This window comes from Elephantulus edwardii, unplaced genomic scaffold, assembly GCF_000299155.1.
Source record: "Elephantulus edwardii isolate Elephantulus edwardi_28Jun2011 unplaced genomic scaffold, EleEdw1.0 scaffold00110, whole genome shotgun sequence".
Lineage (NCBI taxonomy): Eukaryota > Metazoa > Chordata > Mammalia > Macroscelidea > Macroscelididae > Elephantulus > Elephantulus edwardii.
In genome coordinates, this window is record NW_006399860.1 from 1,347,615 (window position 1) to 1,363,340 (window position 15,726).

The window sequence follows — 15,726 nt, forward strand, 5'->3', positions numbered from 1 at the left end:
GAGTGTGAGCTGCATATAATCTGGAGCCCAAATGGACAGATTGAGAGAAGAACAGAAAGCACCCCCTCCAAAAAAAAAGAGGGGAGTTAGAGGCTTATTATGGTGTAATAAAGAGGTAAAAGCCACTCTGGTGGTTGTTATGTGCTGTCGAGTTGGAACCAGCTCATAGCTGACCCTCTGGTGAGTTTTCAGAGAGAATAAATCCCACAGGAGGAGATTATCCATCTCCCAAGGAACAGTTGGTGGATTAGAACGTGCTGCCTTTGGGTTGGCAGTGCTACTCCTTATCACTAAACCACAAAAACTATAGCTTTATCTGTGATTCCCGCTGGTAGCCTAGTGTATAAGAAATTGCTCTGCTAACCCTAAGGCATGCAGTTCTAGTTCATCAGCTGCTCCATGGGAGAAAGATGGTCTCCTCTTGTGCGATTTCCAGCCTCTGAATCCGTGCTGAAGTCTCAATTATGAGTGAGTTTGGACTTGATGGCACGTAACAACATAAAGAGGTAGAGTGTTTGAAGATGACGGCAGTACCTCAGACTTCGTGTGTAACAGGAGCCAAATGGAAGAGTTGAAATGGTCATCGCTTTAGTCTAATGTATCCCTCTGGGATGTTGCTTTAATATGAAACATTTTCTCTGTATTTTTAAAGATCATGTATAGTCTGCAATCTAATTTGTTTGTTTTCTTTTTTTGTAGGTAAACAGCTCTTCTTACAAGGAAAATGGCTAAGGCCAAATAACCATTCAAAGACAGGCTTAAGCTCTTCAACAACATTGCCTTTAAATAACTTGCTGCCAAAATGTCATTTTATACCTCTCGTAATCAAAACAGCAGTGATTTTCTTGCTATTCTTTCTTCCCAGAAGGATTCATCCTTGAATGTCCCCTCTCACAGTAGCCGGCTTAAGCTTCCTTTGAAGTCAGAGATGTCAGAAAGTGAAAATGATGATCCATTATCAAGATCTGCACATAAGGTCAAAAGCATAAACTGCACTTATGTTATTTCTGCCTGTAAAAAACCAGGAGATCTACCTCTGACCCCTAAGCCTGAAGATAGATTGACACTTCAGAGAAGAGTTACAAGGAGCAAAGAGTCGTCTTTGCTTAGTAGTGTGTTGGGAGATGTGACTGAAAAACCAGCTGAAAAACGTTTCACGTTACAACGTCGTGGGAAAACAGATTCCTTGGAAAAGTGGAAAACACAGAAAAGGGGAGGTGAATTAGAAGGTGACTGTGCTTCACAGGAAACTAGGAGCAGCATAAAAATTGTAAATCCTGATAAAAACTCTTTTGCCTCCTCTTCTGCACCTTTAACTGAAGACTCAAAAAACATTGAAATGATGACTGTTGAAAAATGCAAAGAAACCTTTTCTTCTTCTAGTGATGGAAACGTTGCTCTTAAGTATTTAAGTAATAAGGCACCACTTGATTCTCAGAGTCATACTGAAGTTAAGTCAGGACACTCAATGACAAAACCTATTCAGAGCAAGTTGGATATTCAAGTGTCTGCAACAGAAAACTTACAGCACAGAAGTGTTGGAAGGGATTTTGTGAGAAATTCAGCTCTTAAATTGGGAACCCTAGAAAAAGCAAGAACACCCACAAAATATGAACACAGATTTACCCCAAAGAGCAGTGTGTCTCAGCTTAAGAGTCCAGCTGCATCAATACTAAAAAATCGGATGCCTAGCCCTCAAGTTAAACAAAGGCCAAAAAGCTCCCTGCTTGTGAATAAAAATGAAAGGTCATGTGAAAATACACTCCCTCCTGAAGAAGAAACCACAATGCAGAACGCCTCGACAGAAGCAGATCCCTTAAAAGTAGAGAATAGTCAAGTGACAGTAGCTGTTCGTGTGAGGCCTTTCAGCAAGAGGTATGTGCGCATTTAATAATCTAAACACAAGCCAGTGCTATGTAATGCCACCTGCCTCTGGAAATCCTGTGTCTTCATAGTCTACCTTGTTGGCAATATTGTCACATAGAGAGGACTTTTAGGTTTCCTTGTAATAATGCTGTTTCTTATAATGATTTTACAATGAAAAATTGAAAAACCATTTTCTAAATCACCATTCCCCCCCCCCCCAGATATATTCTTTTTCAGAATTCTTAATGAGTCGCTTATGTGTCTGGAGCAGTCTGCTTTTCTGTAGACTATTGTGAGATCTATGACTTTGCCCTTAAAAAGAGCCCTGCTGGGTCATTCATGCCTCAGAGATCCTGGCAGGACCCCTTCCAGAGTCGTGGTCATCACCGTCATCATCTCAGACAGATAGAAAGGGATTAGAAAGGCAGTGTTTTGTTAGGCTTGATTCTGGAAGCAGAAAACATCTCTCTCCATAAAGTGATTGGTGGGTGGGGGGATAACAGAATAGGAGCAGGGCTGCAACAGATGGATCCGACAAAGTGTGAATGTGGCATTTAATTATTTAAAAGTATTTTGAGAGAAGACAGTAGAAAAACTTAACAGAGTCAGCAGTAGTTTTATCCTTGAAGATCTGTATTTGAGGAAGGAAACAATAGTGGTGACCAGGTGAATTGACAAAATGACTGCAGGAATGGGCTTGAGGGGTTAGCTTGTGAGGATGACACAGTGTATAGGACAGGGCTCAGATTGGTTGTTTACAGGATCGCTATGAGTTATACTCGGCGGCACCTAACAACAACAATAAAGGCTAAAATATGTGTGAGAGTTCATTTGGCTTTCTAGAATATAGAAAAAATAGAAAGAAATAGACAATAGAAAGAAAGACAACAGAGAGAACCGAGCTTGTAGGGACAAAAGATAGGGACTATAATGGTAAGAATAATGATTTCCGGACTTGTCAGATGAGCTTAGAAGCAGGGCTAGGGTGGAGAGGCTTTGTCAGAATATGAACCATGTAGTTTCCAGGATGGTTTCTGATCTGAAGCAAAGTCAGGAGGTTAAGAGATATCTGGGGCCAAAGGTTCATTGTGTGTCTGCAAAACTAGAATAAGTGAAAGATATCAATCTTAGTCTCAGGTAAAAAGAAGGACAGATGTGAAAATCCATGACTGAGAGAATTTGGAAAAGGAGTAACTTTGGATGAACAGGGGCAATAGCTGGTAGCCAGAAGAGACTTAGATTTTGAGTGATATTAAATAGAGTTTATTGAAAGGATTTTAATTAATTTTTCTGTTATATAGATTTATACTTCAAAATGTCTTTGAAATATAGAGATATATATTGTTGTTGTTGTTGATTGTCTTCGAGTCAAGCATAACTCACAGTGACCCTATGAACAAAAGGCCTGAAGCCTTTCTACAACTATCAACATGTATCAAAGTTCATAGTTATGGAGGCATGTTGTTTAGGAAGTGGATGCCACTCCTCTGTAATTCTGAGATTTGAACTATAGGTAGAATAGAAAAAAGGATATCTAAAGAGAAAGGGGGAAATCCAGTAAAAGTGGCATAGCTTTTCTGTAAAAGAAATCTGGAAACCCTTTTCCCCTCTAAGTAGTGGCATTGGAGCTACTATCTTTTGGGAACTTATTATCACTTGTTTGCTATTTGCATTTCCACATAAAATTGAAGAATTATCTTGTTTTTGAGAAATGTTATATTAACTAGGTGTGTCGGAGACAATAAGATTGGCACAAGATAGAGCCAGGTTTAGGGCTGTTGTACATAGGGTCGCTATGAGTTGTAGGTGACTCAATGGCACATAACTGTCTGTCTGTCTATCTGTCTATTTATATCTTTTTATCTATGTATGTCTATCATCTGTTTATCTGTTTATCTAGCTGTAATCCATATCCTTATATCCAATGGGAATAGTACTCAATTAAAGTAACTTTATTTTTTCTAATTTTTTTTTTTTTTAAAGAGAGAAGATTGACAAAGCTTCCCAAGTGGTCTTCCTGAATGGGGAGGAAATAATCGTGCAACATCCTGACATGAAACAAGTTTATAGTTTTATTTATGATGTTTCCTTCTGGTCTTTTGATGAATGTCATCCAAACTATGCTAGCCAGACAACTGTTTATGAGACTTTAGCACTACCCCTCCTGGAAAGAGCCTTTGAGGGCTACAATACCTGTCTTTTTGCTTATGGTCAGACTGGCTCTGGAAAATCATATACGTAAGTTTTACAGACACAGCATGGTATAGTAGAAAGTTTTGAGACCACACAGATCTGAGCTCAAATATCGGCTCTTTTGCGTACTGCCTTTAACAACCTGAACAAGTTGTTTTTTATACATGTGGTATTCTAAGTATCATTGGCCTCATTTTACTGCAAGTTATACATCTTGAATAAACTGAAGTCCAGGGAGGTTACTTAAAAGTATTACTGTAAAAAGAAAAATAAAGAATCTAGTAAATGGTAGCTATGCTGGTAGAGTGTATAGCATTTTATACTACTAGCCAAGAGCTCAATTTCTCTAGTGGTTTGAATCCACCAGAGGCTGCTACAAGGGAGAAAGATGGGCAGTCTCTTCCTGTGAGATTTATAGCTTCAGGAACCTGATGGAGACTCACTGTGAGTCAGAATTAATTTGTCGGCATCAAATGACTGATGGTGATACATGTCCTAGAAAGAAATATTCAGAATTTTAATGGTAGCTAATATTTACGGAATTATTCCTATAGTCTAAGCACTATGCCAAAGACTTCACTAGTATTTTTATCAACCCTCTAAGTTAGATGTCTAGTACCTTTTCATAGAAGATAAAATTGCAGCTTCATGAGACTCAGTATCTTGTCCAGAGACACTGAGTTGATCAGTAAAATCAAGGCTTGAACTGAGGCAGGTTTGGCTCGAGAACCCAGGTTCTATGAGATTTCAGGAACTGGCTTTTCCCATTCTCTTCCCCCAAAATGATTAAACACAAACATACAGGTGAACTAGTTTTATTTTGTCCTTATTCATACTCTTTTTTACAGGATGATGGGGTTTAGTGAAGAACCAGGAATAATCCCACGATTTTGTGAAGATCTTTTTGCACAAGTAGCCAAAAAACAAACTGAAGAGGTATGTACTCACAGGACCTCCAAGCCTGCTTATTAGACTAGAAAGGAACCAAATCAAATTAAAATCAGGACTTGGCCACTAAGGAAATACTTGGTGGAAGGTTTATTTCTAATATCTAGGTCACCCTTCTTTTCGACAGTGATACGGAAAGGGAGAGTGGGGTTTCTAAATTTAGAATAAATTCCTGGACAATGATAGAGGAGGTTATCACTTCCCTTTTCTTTACCTTTTTTTCTTTTATGTATGTGTAAACTCAAACTCATCACTGTCAAATTGATTCTGACTCTTAATGACCCTCACTGGGTTTCTTAGGCCGTAAACTTTAATGGGAGGATATTGCCTCTCTCCCTTGCGCTTCTGATGCTCACATAATGATACATATGTACTAGTATGTCTCTTCTGTAGTCCAGCAACCGGGGTGCTTCCTTAGAGCCAAGGATGATGAAACTTTGTCACATGTACTTTGTCATGTTGTCAGGAGGTGCCAGTTTTTAGAAAAGGACATAGACTGGGGGAAAAACAGCCTTAAAAAAGAGGACGATCCATGAGGAGAGGGATCGACAGTGACTGCAGCACAGGGCATGAATGTGGAGGAGATAATGAGGCACAGGCAAGGGCACAGTTTCCATCTGTTTGTTAGAGGGTCACTATGAGTCATGGTTGACTTAATAGCACCTAACATCAGCAACATAGTTCAGCAGATACTTAGACTCAACTTACAGACAGGGACCATAAGCATTTGGACAATATGGATCATAAAGAGATTTCTGAAGTTGGAATTCAAACCAACTTCATAATCTCGAGATACCATATTCATTCTACTATAATCTGAAAGGTTTGGGCTTGCTCTGTTTTTCATTCATTCATTCATTCATTCATACATTAGCGAATATTTATTGAGCATTTACTGCTTGCCAGACTAATTTCTTCTCCAATTTGCTTGGCCATAAGAATCACTAAGATGTGGCAGGGGGTAGCTGTGTGTGTACTTGTTAAAAATATTTTCAGGATATTCCAATTGAGTTAGAGATAAATCCTGAAAATTTATAGTTGCCAACTTTTCGCTCAGTAATTGTTTTGGTAAGGAAAAGTGGGAAAAGATTATTCTAAAGCTGAGAATTTCAGTTTCCTATATTTAAGAATCTTACAGTATAATAACAAACAATGGTATAGAGGGTTAAAATATGTCAGCAAATACCAGTCACAGTTTATTAAATGCCAAATAAAGTAAATGTAATAGAGTAAGAACAGGGTGCTATGAGTAAGGCTAGAACTGGGAATAACTGGGCTTGATTTTGAAATGCACATAATATACCTAAGTCAAGTTGAAGAAGAAGGAGAAAACACTCCAGGCAGAGGGCAGCATGTAAGAAAATGGGAAACCTTTGAAGAACTATAACCTGATTACTTTGTGTATGGAATTTGAGATTAAACTTGAGTTGAGGTGGATCTCAGTTCACGGATTTTAAACCATGTTCCATGGGAGACTAGAAGAACTGTAAGCAGAGAAGTAGTTTACTCATACTTACTTTTTAAAAAAAAAAATTATTAATTTTAATGAATATTTACAGAGATTTTGGATTTCTGTTCATTCATTGTTTCACTTTTCTCCCTGCCCAGCCCTCCCCCCCCATTCGCTTCTTTTTGAAAAGTAAAAGAAAAATTCCTTCTTTGGTATATAATCCCCCCGCACCCCTGCCACCGCCCCAATCTGGACTCTTGTGATAACCATAATACCCTATCATATACCAGTTTTAAATTATTCTCTCCCTCATCTGTTTCAGTGCAGTATACATAATTTATCCAGTTTTTCTCAGTCTTACCCCAACCCTGATATCAGTCCCATTCTACAACAGTGACACTATGCAGTATCTGTCCTTTTATGCCTGAGATATTTCACTCAGCATAATGTCCTCCAGGTTCACCCATTTTGAATAATATTATATGAGTTCCTTGTTTTTCAATGCAGTGTAGTATTCCATTGTGTGACTATACCACAGCTTCTTTATCGATTCGTTTGTTGATGGGCACCTGGGTTGTTTCCAACTCCTTGCAATTGTGAACAAAGCCGTGATAAACATGGGTGTGTATATATCTTCTTGGATGTCGGTTATGGTCTCTTTAGGGTATATTCCCAGTATTGGAATTGCTGGGTCAAATGGTATCTCTATTTGCAACTTTTTGAGAAAGCGCCATACCACTTTCCACAGTGATTGTACCATTTTACATTCCCACCAACAATGAATAAGGGTTCCAGTCTCTCCACAACCTCGCCAGCATTTGTTACTTGCTGTTCTGTTAAATTTTGGTTATTCTGACTGGGGTGACATGATATCTAATAGTTGTTTTGATTTGCATCTCTCTTAGAGGAAGGGATTTTGAACATTTCTTCATGTGCTTTTTGGCCATCTGAATGTCTTCTTTGGTGAAGTGTCTGTTCATATTCTGTGCCCATTTTTCAGTTGGATTATTTACCTTTATCCTGTTGTGGTGCTCAAGTATTTTATAAATCCTAGGTATAAGTCCCTTATCTGACATATCATTCTTTCCCAGTCTGTGGCTTCCCTTTTTACCCTGTTGGAGAAGTTTTTGGATGTGCATAGGGATTTGATTTTTAGAAGGTCCCATTCACTATTTTATCTTCTCCTGGTTGTAGATCATACTTGTTGTGTTGTTGTTGTTATGTGCCATCGAGTCATTTGTGACTCATAGCGACCCTATATACAACAGCCCTAAACCGTGCTCTATCCCGTGCCAATCTCATTGCCTCTGACACACCCACCCAGATTACCCCAGTCACTGAATCAGTCTACCTCATAGAGGGTCTTCTCCTCCTGCGCTGTCCCTCTACTCTACCCAGCATGATGTCCCTCTCTAAAGACCTGTCTCTCCTTACAACATGTCCAAAGTATGTCAGGCAAAGCCCCAGAATCCTTGCCTCCAAGGAGCAGCCTGGTTTAACCCTCTCTAGGATGAATCTGTTTATTTTCTTGGCAGTCCATGATACATTCAATTGAAGAGAAGTAGCACTAGCTGTGGAACTTGTATGCTGGGTAAGATAAAGGACTAAAGATAGTGACGGTAGGGATGGGCTTACATTTAGACCTTTTTTTCTAATTAATGAAATTTTACTGAGACTTTGGATTTCCATTCATTCATTGTTACACTTTTCTCCCTGCCCACCCCTGCCCCCCTAGTTCACTCTTCTCTTTGGAAAGTAAAAGAAAAATTCTATCATTGTTTTACAATTCCTCTCCCCAGGTCCACTCCACTATGCAGCCTTCATTCAGGACTCCTGTCATGACAATAATACTCAATCATATATCCCTTCTAAACAGTTTTCTCTCTCATCTGTTTCAATGCAGTATACATTATTTATCCCATCTTTCTCAGTCTGCCCCCAACCCTGAAGTCATTCCTGTTTTACAGCAGTGGCACTATGCAGTATTTGTCCCTGTGTAACTGAGATATGTCACTCAGCATAATGTTCTCCACGTTCACCCATTTTGAATAATATTTCATGAGTTCCTTGTTTTTCAATGCAGCATAGTATTCCATTGTGTGCCTATACCACAGCTTCTCTATCCATTCGTTTGTTGATGGGCACTTAGGTTGTTCCCAGCTCTTTGCTATTGTGAACAAAGCTGCCATAAACTTGGGTGTGCATACATTTAGAACTCTTAATACATAGAACTGATTGGACTTCATGACAATAAGAAATGGAGGAAGAGGGAGGGAAGTATCAATGTTTCTAGTTGGGAACTAGGGTGGATATTAATGTTATTTATTGAAAGCAAAAAAGGAAAATCAGAATAGAACAAATTATGACTTCTGTCCCTCTGTGGATTCAATGCCCCTCCTCTATGCAACTTTTCTTCCTCTTCAGCTTCCCATTTCCAGTACTTAAATTAAAAACAGAAGGCTGAAGGAGAGCTATAGATTAGGGAAGATCTTCATGATCTGGAGGCTAGGATAAAATATCCAACTTTAGTAGGAATGAGAGTTGCACACTTATAGACCAGACATAGAAGGCTATTGGGAGTTTAAGATTTTAGAGGTGGAGTAGTTTGATGGTAATGAAAATTAGATAGATGAAGTAGAATGGAGGCTGAGGTCTTTTGAGTAAAGTTACAAAATTGGGAGGTTGCATTACAAGACTGTTGCTGAGAAGAATGAAGTGTAATGGTTAAGAGTGAGTTTTGGAGTTTATTTGACTTTAAACAATATATGTAACCCCTCTGTTTTAGTGTTCTTACCTGAAAAACAGGTGATAATGATGGTGACACATTTCTTGCAGATTTTGGGGGAGCTTTAAATAATTAATCTATGCAAAAAGTTTAGAAGATTGCCGGGTACATAGTCAATGCAATATAAGTAATTTCTGTTTTATCATCTTTGGAATGATTCAGGATAGTGGAAGGGCAGTTATATATTAGTGGGGGCAGTGGAGAGTGGAATAGCCAGCATGATGGAAAGAGCCACAAAGGAGAGAAAAAGCATGGTCCTCTATCCTGTGGGTCATCTACTTCCTCGGTTCATCTCCTTCTGTATTTTCATCATTGGATACCGTTATATAGTAATCATTACATGTTGTCATCTAGTCAATACTGACCCCTGGGACAGAATAGACCTGCCCTGTAGGGTTTCCTTCGCTGTAATTTTTCCAGAAGAAGACTGGCACATCTTGCTCTCTCAAAACAGCTGGTAGGTTCAAAAAGTGTTTAGTCACTGTACCTATAGGGCTCTTTCCATGACAGTATAGTGGATTATGTAATCACACCATTCCTGCTTGTTGAATTCTGAACCTCTGTACCAATATCAATGTTACACTAGGTTGTTAAGTGCCATCAGCAGGTTCCATCCAGTTCATAGCGACCTCATGCAACAGGACAAAGCACTGCCTGGTCCTGCATCATCTTCATGTTTGTTATATTTAAATTTATTCTATCAGTCCATTTCTGTAAGGATCTTCTCCACCCCCCCTTTTTTTTTTCTGCCACGCCTCTACTTTACCAAGCATGATATCTTCCTATAAGGACTAGTTCTTCCTGGTAACATGTCTGCATTGTATGAGACAAAGGCTCTTCATTCTTGCTTCCAGGGAGCATTCTGCCAGTACTGAATTTAAGACAAATTTTTTTGTTCTTTATATAATGCTTTGTATATTTTGTGCAATCCAATAAATACTTGGTGAAATGAACCTCAATCTTTCAAACCTCTTCAAGTTCTTGTTTCTGCTAATTCTGGAAACTTTGCTGGCCAATCTGAGTCTATGGATGTAATTTATTTCTCTAATAAAGAAGTTGTACTTTGTCAAAAAAGCTAGTGGAAGCTCAGTTTTCTTTTTTTGACCTTTACTCCTACCTGTCTGTATCCAGAGGAAGAGATGCTCAGCCCCACTTAATCTGTCAACTGCTTTCTGCCTCAAGCAGGGAGAATCATTGATTTAACATTGCCTTTTATCAGCTCAAAAGCTAACACTGGATTGGTTTCCTGCCCTAAGCATATCTATGGTCAGTTATGCTGTCCTCCTTCCACAAAGAATGTCCTGTCTTCTCTATCTGGTCCAGTTCGCTTCAACTCATACCTCAAATACATCATATTTTCTTCTTCCCTGGCCTCTCTGGCTATCCTAATTTCTTCCCTCTCAGATTACTCATTTTATTCCTAGTCATTATCTGCATTTTGGTTCTTATTTTTCTAATGCTCATGTGTTTTCAGGGAGGATATGCTGTGTTTATCTGAGAAAGGTACCTTGTCTTATGTTTTATATCCTTCTGACTGTAGCCATAGACCATACACTGTAGTAGACATTTAAGAAATGCTTATTGGGTTAAATGGAATCTTACCTAGAGATTAATAAGAGGAAATGCCAAGACTTGTAACAGAAATTGTATGCTGTGTTTCTATTCCTACTAGGTCAGCTATCATCTTGAAATGAGCTTCTTTGAAGTATATAATGAGAAAATTCATGACCTTCTGGCTTGTAAAGGTGAAAATGGACAGAGTAAACAGCCTGTAAGATTAAGCAATTTTTTATTTGTCTTTTATAAATTCATGGAATTAGATGAATTTTCAAGATTATTTGTTTTACCTTTTTACTAAAATACTATTATGTGTTTGCAAATACTTGGAATTAATGTTATTAATTTATTTTTTAGTGAAAAAAAAAACACCAATCATCATTAGTAGAAATTAAATTAGTTACTTAATACTTCTTTATTTTAATTATGTAAAGTTAATGCTGAACTAGTCATTACGAGATTTTGTTATGACCATTTCAGTGAAGCATGTAATACTTAGTAGCAATTGCCACTAAGCTAAAAACACAGGAAAACAAACTTTAAATCTTAGTGTACTTGCTTTTATAGCACATTGGTATTTTACAGAGACTTAAAAATTTTATATTGGTTTGCATACAAAATTCATATACATTGTGCTTCATTTCATGTATATTGTGTTTCATTCATATACATTGTGTTTCATGCAATAACTCACATACATTGTGTTTTAATAAGATGAATCACCAACAAACACATGAGGAAAGGCTCCAAATCACTGGCAGTAAGGGAGATGAAAATCAAAATCACAATGAGATACCATCTCACCCCAGTAATAGTGGCAAAGTATAACAGGATGGCAAGCAGTAAATGTTGGAGAGGAAGTGGAGAGATTGAAACTCTCTTGCACTGCTAGTGGGATTGTATAATGGTGCAGCCACTTTGGAAGACAGTTTCGCGTTTCCTCAAAAAGCTGAACAGAAGAATAATTATTGCCTTTGAGTTGTTGTGATAGAGAAGAGTATTGTATATCCCATGGACTGCCAAACAAACAAATAAGTTATCTTGGAGGAAACGCAACCAGGATGCTCCTTAAAGGCAAGGGTGGTGAAACCTTGTCTCCTTTGAACATGTTCTCAGGAGAGGCCAATCTTTGGAAAAAGACATTGTGCTGGGAGAGATGAAGGGTCAAAGAAAGAGAGGGAGACCCTCAACAAGAGGGATTGACCCAGTGACTGTAACAAAGGGCTTGATTGACCCAGTAACTGTAACAAAGGGCTTGAGCATATCTGAGATCGTGAGGATAGTGCAGACAGGGCAAGGTTCAGATCTGCTGTTTAGAGGGTTGATATGAGTTGTAGTTGGCACCTAACAACAATGATAACACAGCTTAAAGAGTGCTATACTTAGGCGAGCTCTGGTGGCCTAGTGGCAAGAAGCTGCACTACAGTCCCGGAGGTGTGAGATTCAAATCCACCAGATGCTCTGCTGAAGAAGGAGGAACAATCTCCTCCTGTACCAGTCAGATCTGATTTGACGGTACATACACAAATAAAATAAAAAATGCTGCGTTTAAAAAATATATTTAAAAAAAGAGTGCTACACTTTATATGTTGTATACGAATTTTGTACGCAAAGCAATATAAAATAAAAAAGGAATCTTAAAATAAGAAAATAAAAACTGAATATAGAAATTCCATATGACCCAGCTATTCTATTGCTAAGAATATACCCTGAGGAAAATAGAACACAAGTGGAGATTTGTTGCCCATGTTCATAGAAGTATTGTTTATAATAGCAAGGAAATGGAAATAGTCCAAATGTTCATCATCAAACAAATGAATTGAGAAATTATTATACATTCACTCAATGGAATATGATGCAGCACTCAGGAGTAATTATTTAATAAAATACTGTAATAACATGGGAGAGTCCAGAGAACATTATACTGAGTGAACTAACTCAGTCTCATAAGGACAAGTACAGCATAAGACCATTATTGTAAAAATAGATCAAGGAATGTAGTCTACAATATGGATTGAAACTCAGCAGTAAGAAGACAAAAGATTCTCACCACTGAGCCAATTGGTAGCACCATATTACACGGAGAAGAGACTGAGGCTGTTACAGCTTGCTCGGATCCACAATCAACAGTCTTCACACCAACAGTCAGGAATTGCGCTGGGGAAATCTACTGTCATGGACCTCTCCAGAGTGCTGAAGAGCAACGATGTTAGTTTAAATATAATGGTGAGCCTAATTCAGGCCGTGGTTTTTCAATTACTTGTTATATTTCAGAGAGTTAGATAATGACTAAGGATGACAGAAGACGAATAGATGCCTTCGAGTTCAGGGGCTGGAGAAGAGTCTTGAGCATACCATGGACTGCCAAGAAAACCAAATAGGTCTGTCTTGGAGAGGGTGAAACCAAGTCTTTTCTTGGAGGTTAGGATTTCGAAGCTCTGCCACTTTGGGCACATAGCCAGGAGGGACTAGTCCTTGGAGAACGACATCATGCTCGGAAGAGTGGATGGACAGTGCAGGAGAGGGAGACCCCGGATGAGAGGGATTAATACAGTGACTGGAGCGATGGGGGTTGGTGTGTTGGAGATAGGGAGACTGGTTCAGGACAGAGAAGGGTTCAGAGCTGCTGTACATAGGGTCGCTATACATCACAGGCGACTCAATGGCACATAACGGTAACATACTATGACAGGTTTGGAAGCAGAAGTGGCATCTACTTCCTAAACAACATGCCTCCGGAAACTCTATGAACTTCGGTAAATGTCAGTAGTTGTTGAGGGACTTCAGGCCTTTTGTTCATAGGGTCCCTTATGAGTTGTGCTCAACTCAAAGGCAATCAACAAAAAAACTGTTTTAATGAAAAAGTTTTACCCTTTGAAAGAATTTTAGAACACTAAAAACTAAAATCTGAAGAAGTCAATTGACTTGTCCAAGGTCAGACAGCTTATTCTTAGCAAAATCAAGGGACTTAAAGAAAACTTGGCATTTTCTGGGATCAAGATGGAGGAGGAGGAAGATGAGTGGGAAAAGAATAGCTAGATAATGAACACTGCACTGGAATGGGTGAAAGAAACGACAATCTGAAAGGAATAGACATATAAAAAGCCATGATAATTAATAGCCTGAAACGAGACAAGCACTACAAGGGGACTGAAGGAGGGAGAGGGAAGGAAGTGTGCACGAATGAAACCAATCTTTTTGTAAACCTTCACTAAAATGGAAAAAAAAATCAAGGGTTTTTTTTTTTTTAAAGCCAAAACACTCCATTTTGACATTTTCTTCTATGAGTCTTAAAATTTCAGATCAAAGTTTAAAATTTATAAACATGAAGAAAATATTAAATGCCTGAAATTTAGTGAACGTGTTTAGGAGAGCTACTTAAAAGCATATAGTCCTTTCTCATTCTTTCTGTGAGGGTTCCCCAGTTGTCCTTCATAGATGCTTACTGGGCTCTCCAGCGCCTGCCCCTGACGCTGGTCCTGAGGGAAGACTGGGTGGTTGCCTATTACTACCTTGACACATTACAGCATTCAGACTCTTGAGTCCCACAGACGATTCTGTAGCATCACATGCACTTTCATTTGTTAGAGCATTTAGGATGTTCATCATGGTGATATCTTTGGATAATAGCAAAGTCTTCATGAATAAAATCTATTTTCTGGGAATAATGCTGAAAGATGACTAGAACACTAATGGTGGTTCATGATAGAGAGTTCCATGTTCCATTCTCATTGGCTCCTAACGATTTTGCAGATAAAAGGAACATTAACCTGTTTAAGCAGCTGCCAACTTAGGGGGAGTGATTTGGATCTATAAGCTTATTTACCTTTTGGTTTTTATGCAAACTGGATTGTAATAAAATATTTTACAGGAAAAAAGCATATAAGTTACTACAGAATTTAAGTAAGACTTGTGAGTGAATCACTTCCAAAGAGAATACAAAACTGGAACTAAGAAAAACAGTACCCTTCACAATAGCTAATCACAAGATTAAATACTTGAGTAAATCTAACTAGAAACACAAAGGACCTATTCAAAGAAAGGTACAAAACATTACTACAAGAAACAAAAAGAGACCTGGGGAAGTGGAAGAATATCCCTTGCTCATGGATAGGAAGACTCAATATTGTGAAAATGACAATACTACCAAAGGCAATTTACATGTTCAATGCAATCCCAATACAAATACCAATTCCATTCTTCAATGAAACAGAAAAGGCAGTCTCCAATTTCATTTGGAATGGAAAGAGGCCCCGAATACGCAAAGCACTCCTTAAAAAGAGAAACAAGGTAGGAGGCATCTCACTCCCTGATTTCAACACTGCCGTGATGGTCAAGACTGTGGTATAATACAATGATAGACACATAGATCAATGGAATAGAATTGAGAATTCAGAAATCAGCCCATCTACCTATGGTCAACTGAATTTTGACAAAGAGATGAAATCAGTTAGGTGGGGAAACGACAGCCTTTTAACAAATGGTGGTGGCAAAATTGGAAAAATATCTGCAGAAGACTCAAGCAAGATCCATACCTCACTCCATACACAAAAACCAACTCAAAGTGAATCATGGACCTAGGAATAAAACCAAGGACTATAATCTTCATTAAAGAAAAGCTTGGAAGAACTCTTTAAGTCCTAATATACAACATAAACAGTCTTTCACACATCCTGAAAAACCAACAACTGGGAGAGGATAAAATAGATGAATGGGATCTTCTAAGAATCAAATCCCTATGCATGTCAAAAAACTTCTCCAACAGGGTAAAAAAGGAATGTCACAGACTGGGAAAAAATATTTGATAATGACATGTCAGATAAGTGACTGATATCTAGAATTTATAAAATATTCAAGCACCACAAGATAAAGGTAAACAACCCAATTGAAAAATGGGTACAGGATATGAACAGACACTTAACCAAAG

The 15,726-nt window shown here is 38.4% G+C and overlaps 1 protein-coding gene across 1 annotated transcript in view; it reads left to right on the plus strand.

The window, feature by feature from the left end:
• Positions 1-796: 796 nt before the first annotated feature.
• KIF14 (kinesin family member 14) overlaps positions 797-15,726 on the plus strand; it is a 71,274-nt gene continuing 56,344 nt past the window's right edge. The window contains exons 1-4 of the mRNA XM_006892114.1: positions 797-1,875; positions 3,850-4,104; positions 4,908-4,995; positions 10,915-11,013. Coding sequence (XP_006892176.1) covers positions 803-1,875; positions 3,850-4,104; positions 4,908-4,995; positions 10,915-11,013 — 1,515 coding nt within the window. The 5' untranslated portion in view covers positions 797-802. The remainder of the gene's footprint in view (positions 1,876-3,849; positions 4,105-4,907; positions 4,996-10,914; positions 11,014-15,726) is intronic.